Below are 8,959 nucleotides of genomic sequence, written 5' to 3' on the forward strand. Positions count from 1 at the left end.
AAATACTGTTTGGTTTTTTGTGGATATAATATCCTTTTTTAACTTTTTTTTATCAATGTTTACTTTTTAAACCTACTTTTCTCCCCTACTAACCGCAACTGTCCTTAAGTTTTGCTCGAAATTCTTCCGTTGCGTAGAAACAAGTGTGTAGAAAATTGGCCAGAACTGAGACCGTAAAAGGGTGTATTATTTTATGTTCAAACTGAATAAAACCTTTACTTGAGTGTGGTGTTTGTTTTTGTCTCCAGGCACGTGAGTAGAGTTTAATTGATTACGTAAATTTTCAAGTTGTTTGAAAAGTTATTAGTAGCGTGTTTATTTTTGACTGTTTATTTCAGACTGTTTGTTATTTTCTTATACAGTACATTGAAATATCTGTCAATTTAATTGTCACCAAGGCAATATGACAATATAATATATTATGAGGTCATTATAATGTTTTAATTGCATTCGGTTAAGATTTTTATGTATTCTCAATTGACTTGTTTTAAACAAGAAGAAAATTTTTATATTTAAACATTTTTTTCTGTCCTAAAGAAAGTATTTTACTTATGTTTTTAACTTAAATGGCATGCAACATTATTTAATAACGTTTTATTTCATTGATATTTTTGTTTAATGTAAGTTCAATGTAAAGCTTATTTGATAATTTAAACTATATGTAAGGCTATAAATTGTATATGTTTTTGCTTGTTATATGTTTTTCTTGTTATAGATTTGTGTCTTATAATTGTGTAGAACATGGAACACTGTGTACTGTAAATTCTGGCGTTTTTACTGCTTATACTATCTTTTCACTTGAATTATTTTTGTGTTGGCATTCTTTAGCTCAGTCCAGTAAAAGCTCTTATTGAAGACTGAGGTGTAACTAACTAAATATCTATTTTGAAAATAAAAACAAGGTTAAAGGTTTAAAAAATAAACTAATCATTAGAAAGTAATGGAGTGTATGAAAGCACTGCTAATTAAAAGTAGAGTTTGATAGAGCTGCTAAACAAGTGGTATCTTTCTAGCATGTTGATATTGTCATACTTTATCTTTAGGTAGATATTAAATGTCTTTTATAAATCTTTATCTGTGAGAAATATGTCGTACCGTAAACTGGCACAAGATATGGATAACGACGGAATAAGTGAAGTGACTGATACAACACAAATGCGTTTAAACTCCACCTCAGATGCAATTGGAGATCAGCTGGCCAAGAATATTGCCCTTGATCTTGGTTCAAAATGGCAGAACTATTGTTGCAATCATCGCGTTGAAAAACACAAAACGGATAGTTATAGAAAAGGACCAGCTCCGATAGACGAAGCTGAGGCGATGAAAAAATCCGTAGCAAAAGCAACTTATGGTACATTAGACTCTGACGTAGAAGATTTAGAATTTGAAGAAACTCGTTTAAATGGAACCGTAGAAAATGACAATCCATATAACAAAGTTAGAGCAAAAACAAATGCAAAAGGTGATTCTTTGGCCAGTTGTAGAGCGTTGATTGTTTACTTTTCAAAGCTTGCAAAAACCAAAGATGACGACGAAACAGTAGATTTGAATTTTGTTGATTCGTTACTTCAAAACGGTGCTGATATTAACTTTTCTGACAAACATGGTCAAACTTGTCTGCATGAAATATCTCGAGGCTGGCACCCAGATGTTGCAAAGTTTGCTTTGCAACATGGCGCAGATGTAAACCGAGCAGACGGACATGGACGAACACCGCTTCACCTTGCTGCCGCTGTGGACTATGATGATATGGTAGAATTTCTTGTGCATAATGGGGGTATGTACTTTTTTTTCTCTTCATTGCTTATATAAACATGATTTCAAATTTAAGACAGACACATTGAGTTAGGTGAAAAATCCCTGAAAATTATCTATATGAGGGCTAACCCAGATCAATTTAAGCTTTGATTTTGTGAGAATATTTTAATGTCTACGTGTTTTGGGCACACCTAAAGATTGATATCCAAAAGCAAACAAGGAACTTGTATGATAGATGAAATCATATTGTGGTTATCATTATTTAATTTTTTTTGTTGCTAATCTTGAGACCACCTACATAGGCCAAACTAACTTTAGTACTGCAGGCATCACACCAAAATACAACAAGCCCCTGATAAGGAAAATAGAAGAATTTCAACTTTCTTTACATTGTTCTGTTATTTTATCATATTTTTTGTCATACTGAGAAAAAGGAGTCTGCTTTATGATTGAATCAAATCAACAACAATTTTTTGTCGTTTTTTGTTTTGTTTTGATTTTAAATACGAGTTAACATTTTGTGTTTAATTACGTCATCTTTTTATCTCTAACCACCTCCTTGACAACAGGAGTGTCAGGAAACAATAAAAATAAATCGAGTCCTGACCACAAAAATAACTTAAACAGTTAGGAAAGCTGACACCGTCTTTAGCCTGTTTATGAAATAAATATGTGTTGCTATGGAGGTAGTGCTGTGTTTTTTATTCACAGAGATTGATTATATGTATATTTTATAGCAATCCACACCTTTTTTAAACACAAAAATGATTGCTTACGCTGATTTGATTAATTTAACATTCATAATGTGCTCTGTTTACATGAAAACAAAACAAATAGTTTGAAACTGACCATGAATATTTCAACGATTTTTAAGTATGCCAGAATGTTTCGCTTTGTAAATTTTGCCAGGTTTATTCTCCACACAACAAATACGAGAGTAGTCCTGAAAATAAGGGGGAAAAACAAAAAAACTTACTTTACAATGTAAATGGCTTGTAACTGTTCAGAATAATTACATGAAGTAATACTAACTAACTTTCGAAATCATAGAAAATCCTATCAACCAAACCAAATTTATAAATATAGTACGTTTTCACACCACTGCGGTAGGAGTTGATTACCTCTGAAAATTGCGATATGCTATTCCAAAAATAAAGTAAAGTAATTTGAACCCTTGCATTCGAAGCTCCAGATAAGATCCCCCCTTTAAATCTAGCCCAGTTGACGTTAGCATTTAATAAAACTGCCAACTTAAAAATATTTAATATTTTTGATATATTGGCAAAAAATACCGCCTATATGCAAAATTCCTGATGATTTGTGGAACGTCCTGTTTCCATTACAGAAATTTAAGATCTACAAGTTTAACCAGCTTCAAAAGAAAGGAGATAAAAAACAAGCAAGTCTTATTTACACCTTTAGAAGTTTTAGTATAATACATCTGCTGGTTAGGCTTAATATTCTGTGATTTGAAAATTTTTTAATTTAAAATTTTGCTTATAGCCCTTGAAATTTGAACAAGAGATTTTAACCGTATACACAACATCTACCGCTTGGTGAAAAATGAATTGTAATTTTTTACTTCATGTTTCTGAGAACAAGGAAGAAAACAAAGGCAACCAAATCAAACTTTCCGTGTACAAACTTCTGTCTTAACAAAGCAAAACTTCTGTCTTAACAAGTTCACTGTGGAAATGTTCCTTACTATTTTTTTGTCACTTTAGCTAATCTCGGTGCGAAGACCAAGGGTGAACTCCAAACGCCCATGCATTATGCCGCGAAAAACAACGCCGCTGCTTCGCTTAAAGCTATGCTTCGTCTTGGAGCGCATATAAATGACCGTGACTATAAACGAAGAACACCGCTGTTTGTTGCAGCGGAAACTGGTAAGTACTCTTTTGAAAAATTCGAAATTAGTGTGTTACCGTTGCGTTTCGAAGTTGCGATATTATTTCCTTTTTCCCTCCACGAGATGTAAGCACTGCCAAGTCTTATTTGTATCTTCAGTTACCGTATTAAGTCAAATAAGCACATTAGCCCTCGATTGTTGCGACTATTTTTATTTTATAAATGTTATCTTACAATACTTACACGAATTCAAATTTTGTCAATAGCCGTTTTTAAATTTTTCCTTTTTATTTTTTAATGCGCGTAATAATGTTAAAATTATTTCAATGTCTTTCTAATAAATTTAATAAATGCCTCCCTTGAATTAGCGCCCCTCCTCAAAGTCCTAAAATTGTATAAGTGCCCTGGCCCCAGCGCTGATTTGACTAAATGCGATTTCATTTATTAATAAAAGTCATTCTGATACCTGCGTGCATACGCTAACATGTGTAAAGTTATTATTCTACGAGCTTTGAAAAAGAAAATTTGCCTAGGTGCGTAATTATGTATTTTGTTTCTCATCTTGCAGCACGTGCCGACGCAGCGCGGTTTCTGATTGAGCAGGGTGCACCAGCTGGTGTGTACGACGTGAGTGGGACACCCTGCTTATCTTTGATGATTGAAAAGATGCCACAAATTGCCATCGATGCTGTTGAGCAGTTCCATTTGTTAGACCGGGCGTTCCGTAAACACTACTATTACCTGAGTTATCTCGAGCGCGATCCCAAGTTTTTGGCTAATCCGATTCCAGAGAGCAAACGGGAACAGAAAGAACAGAAAGAGAGAGAAAAGGAAGAAAAAAAGTTGATGAAAGAAGCTGGAGGGAAGGTGAAAAAGAAGGAGAAGACGTATGCAAAAACTCCTCTTGAGGTATGTGTTGGCATGGCAACGACATGGTTTTTCCTGAGCATCGATTTTATGGTGAATTCTGCTTCGGGGCTTAGAAAGATTGAAAGAAACCCTGGATAACGTAGTGTTTTTTGAGTGTATTCGTGTTTTTCAGGAAACTCGGGAAAAAATAAAAGTAAAGAGAAAAGCTCAGGAAAAGTTTTTATATTTATTTGTTTCACGAGGGTCAGAAAATTCCGTATAACATTTTCATTCTGTTAGAGTTGAACTCAGGGAATACATGTACGTTCTGGGCCTGTGTCAAAGAATTTATGAGGTTGAAAGCTTTTTTTCTAGTTCTGATCAGTGATTTCACCAACCAGGGACAATCTTGACACTTTGCGTTTCGTATCTTACAACGTTTTTGTACCGGTAGTGTAGTTTATGACCTTTAATATAATTTACATGCATTAAGCAACATGACTTTGTTTTGCTAAAGGTCATTGTCCAATACAACCAACTTGATTTGGTCATGCATCCGGTCTTTCAACGCATTCTTCACGTGAAATGGAATATGTTTGCCAAATGGGGAGCGTGGTGGTTGGTATCCATAAATCTGGCATACACATTAATTTGGACTATACTTGGTATCTTGATACCACGTGATCGGAAATATTATTCACCTATAACCAGCAACTGGTGGCGATTGGTTCTTGAGTTGATTGGTGTCATATTGACTGGCTATTTTATTTTTATGGTAAGTGTGATATGATATATTTTATTTGGGTTTTTAAGAATTGAGCTTCAATGCAGATTTTTTGCCAGTTTGAGTAATATTTGAGTCCTTATTAAATTTTGTGCTTGTGACGGTGTTTTAAACACTCGCCATCTGCTCGATTTTATTATCATTTTGTATAGAAGCTTGACGTGGGTAAATTCCCTACCAATCGAGAGCAATGATTACACTTTATTTTTTGATTGCTTTTGAATAGTTTTTGTTGCGCTGAAAAAACTTTACAGCTAGTGTTGTTTACTTAGGAAATATCACAACTACGGCTGACGGAAAAAGTTCATAACCGTTGGCGTCAATGGCGGACACGTCACGTGGAGAAAGATTTGCAATACTGTCACCCGAGGTGGCCAGAAGAGAAAAAGTACCTGGAATCCGAGTTGGCGCAAATACGAACGTTCCAGCGCACGTATTTTCGCGAGCCGTGGAATATTTTTGAATGGATAGCCTACTTTGTCGTGTTGACGCTCGTGTTGACGCGCATCATGTCGGTTGCGTCTAACAACAAAACGGCGGAGGAAATCCATCCAAGGATCTACGCGTTGGGTTTAATTGTGATCTGGTTGAGATTCATGAGGTCTTGTCGAGCGTTCAGAAGTCTTGGTCCTTTTATTGCCATTTTAGGTAAGAAAATAGTCACTTCATAAACGTAATGGTTATTTATATGGAAAAACTTTTTGCAATTTAAAGAAACTTGTTTTTGCGTGGTTATGAACAGCACCTTATGTTTTTCTCTCCCCAGGATCCGTGATCGCCGATACGATGAAGTTCGCTTTTCTCTTTTTTGAGTTCTTCATACCGTACACTGTTGGCTTCTGGATATTATTTGGTGGTCCGTTGCATGGTAAAAAGATGGGAGAGGAGGCTAAAGACTGGGAAAAGTTCAATGACTTAACGTTCTCTGTTTGGAGTGTAAGTGATACACCTCGTTTCTACTAAGCCTCGCGGAAGTATCCATGAAGGCCTCTCATCCTTAACGCGGCTTTCTACAAAGGTGTCTTGGTCGTAGTTTCCAGCGTTGAATCGTCGGCGCTCAGTGTGCTCATTTTCAATTACATGAAAATAGTAGTTTTTAGAAGTTGAAGTTGACCTGTCTTAATATTCAAAGCTGCCAAATACAAATGTTGTGACCAGAAAGTTCAATGCGCGTGTATAGAAAGCAAACTCTGGGAGTTGCGGCCAATAACAGTATAAAGCTGCCTTAAAATTTGATGTAAGGTACACGCACTTGAAGTATGTCATCTATTCTTTGTTTATGCCATCTATTCTTTGTTTTGACCTTACAAATGTTTACCTAACTGCGTTAGATGCAGTGTGACATGTGTGAAAACATTACCTTTAGATGACATTGATGGGCGACTTCAATTGGGATGGCCTAGTCATCATTGATCGTTTGATGGCGCAGATACTATGCGGCTCGTACTTCGCGCTAGCTGGTGTTGTCTGTATGAATCTCTACATTGCGTTACTTTCCGACACGTTTGCACGGGTCTACGCGCAAGCTCAGGCGAATGCCGTCATGCAACAAGCACAGACCGTCATCATGTTAGAGGGAAAGTTGAAAAAGGAGAAGAAGTTAAAGTTTGGACACGAAATACAGGACGAGTGTTCTCCCGAAGTAAGTGTTTTACTTCATGTCATTTTTGAACCTATGTGGTGATGTCTATAGTGGACACTTGTGAAGAATTTAGAGTGGTATCCGCTACGCATGGGCTTCTATAGTGGACACTTGTGAAGAATTTAGAGTGGTATCCGCTACGCATGGGCTTTAATACGTTTGAAAATCAATTTGATTGTTCGAAAAAAGTCTGTTGACGGCTTATATTAGTGACAAAATAATCGAGACAACATTAAATCTAGAAGTTGACAGATTTAAAAAATATTGTATTGTTTAGTTCGTAAAGAGGAACGTAATTGTTTAGTCACATTTTTTTTTCGTGTTGTAGGAAGTGTATTCACGTGACGAAGGTAATCTTCCTGACGACCACGAGAATGACATGTTCGAGAAAGTCACTCGTCAAATTTGCAATCGGATTGATGAAATGGAAGACTCTATTAAACGTGGAACTAAAGCTAGCAGAGGCGGTGGCGATGTTGGTTCGCCTTTCATGGGCGGGTCGGGTGGCGGGCCAGCTGGTGATGGCGGCGGTGGTGGATTGATGCCAATGTTTCAGCGGCAAAGTTCGCAGCTGAGTGATGTCAAGAAAAATATCGATGAGTTAAAGAAGTTAATGTTACGCTTTACAAAGATGCCTCAGCAACCGCAACAAAAGTCTTCTTACCCGGATCCAACGCCAGTTATACACGCACCACCGCCCATGTATAACACTTTACAGCAATCAAGTCCTGCTCCTTCTGGCGGAGGTTACCCTTATCCACCAAGTAGGTTGGGGTATACAACAGATCCTGGTGAGGAAGCATTCCCGGGTCCAGGTAGAGGTAGAGGAAAGCGACGTCGTCGAGGGAAGCGTGGACCTGGCAGCGGATATGAAAGCGACAACTACAGTATCGCTTCAGAACAGGTACCGATGCGATACATGCCACGCCCTCCTAGTCCAGGGTCGGTCAAGTCAGCTCCTGGTGGTAAAAAGAAGAATAAAAAGAAAACATTAACTGGCAGCTGGGAGGATATTCGAACAGATTTACACGTATGAGTAAATTTTATTACGAGTGGTATATCATTCATATAGAACTCATTAAGCGCATTAAATCATTTTGGGTGGATGGGGTGGATTGATCGTCATATTAACAGATGATTCACTTCCTGAATTAAATGTATACACAAGGTCTTGTACGAACAGTTTCGTACCTTTTTTTTGTAAGCTTTATATCTCAACTTTATTCATTGTAAAATTAGCTTGAGTTTAAGTCCGTATGAGGCTGGATCAATGTTCTCATGAGTATAGGAAGTAAACTAGTGTTTAAGGAAATTCTCGTGACCTTCATATAAACAGTTATTTAAACAGCGGTGCGGTGTTTTTCAGTACACTGTAACGAAGTAATTTTTTACCACAAGACTTTTCGTTGTTTGAGTTCCGTTCTTGTCTGTCTTTTATAATATACTATGAGATTATATTGACCGACCTGAATTTTAAAATTCCTTATATTTTTTTAACCGGAAAGAGAGGTTTATGCCTGGTTGAGCTACTATAGAGCGAATGCGAACAGCGCATTCTGGTGTGTTTTCTCACATTTCTGACATATAATTTTGTACTTTTATATCAACTATGTTTAATAACCTGGAAAATAATTTGTCACTTGTTCTTTTTGTTATTCCAACGAAGCCGTAGTCATAACTAACCACGTTCCAAGGGCTCTATCCTATCCTAGGGTTTTTTCGCCGTCTTTTGGTAACAAAAGTCTCAGCGATCGGAAGTGCGAGCAAGCACTTCACGTGATTAAGGTTTGGCAAATGTTAAAAATTGCTTCGTTTTCACTGCTAAAAAGAAGAATGGATGGTGATGATATCTATTTTATATAACCCAGATTGTAAAATGAGATGTACCTGATGATAATTGATTGATAGAAATAGTTACTGTATACCTACTCTACATGGCGTCCCTCTGCTAAAGAAAGTGGGTAAAAAGTCAGGACATTCACATCTTCAACTTCAAAGAAGGTAACTAATAAGTAAGCAAGAAAATTAACTAATGAGTGAGTAAGATTATTGTCAACATGTAATGTTAGCACGGGACC

General features: G+C 36.7%; 1 protein-coding gene across 1 annotated transcript; it reads left to right on the plus strand.

The window, feature by feature from the left end:
* The first annotated feature begins 1,013 nt into the window (after nucleotides 1-1,013).
* On the plus strand, nucleotides 1,014-8,513 carry LOC130623584 (uncharacterized). Its single transcript, XM_057439087.1, has 8 exons — nucleotides 1,014-1,777; nucleotides 3,483-3,644; nucleotides 4,175-4,515; nucleotides 4,973-5,230; nucleotides 5,512-5,887; nucleotides 6,006-6,175; nucleotides 6,606-6,881; nucleotides 7,210-8,513. The coding sequence occupies exons 1-8, from the start codon at nucleotides 1,087-1,089 to the stop codon at nucleotides 7,915-7,917; spliced, it is 2,982 nt and encodes a 993-aa protein (XP_057295070.1). The 5' UTR covers nucleotides 1,014-1,086; the 3' UTR covers nucleotides 7,918-8,513.
* Nucleotides 8,514-8,959: the final 446 nt, after the last annotated feature.

This window comes from Hydractinia symbiolongicarpus, chromosome 13 (assembly GCF_029227915.1).
Source record: "Hydractinia symbiolongicarpus strain clone_291-10 chromosome 13, HSymV2.1, whole genome shotgun sequence".
Lineage (NCBI taxonomy): Eukaryota > Metazoa > Cnidaria > Hydrozoa > Anthoathecata > Hydractiniidae > Hydractinia > Hydractinia symbiolongicarpus.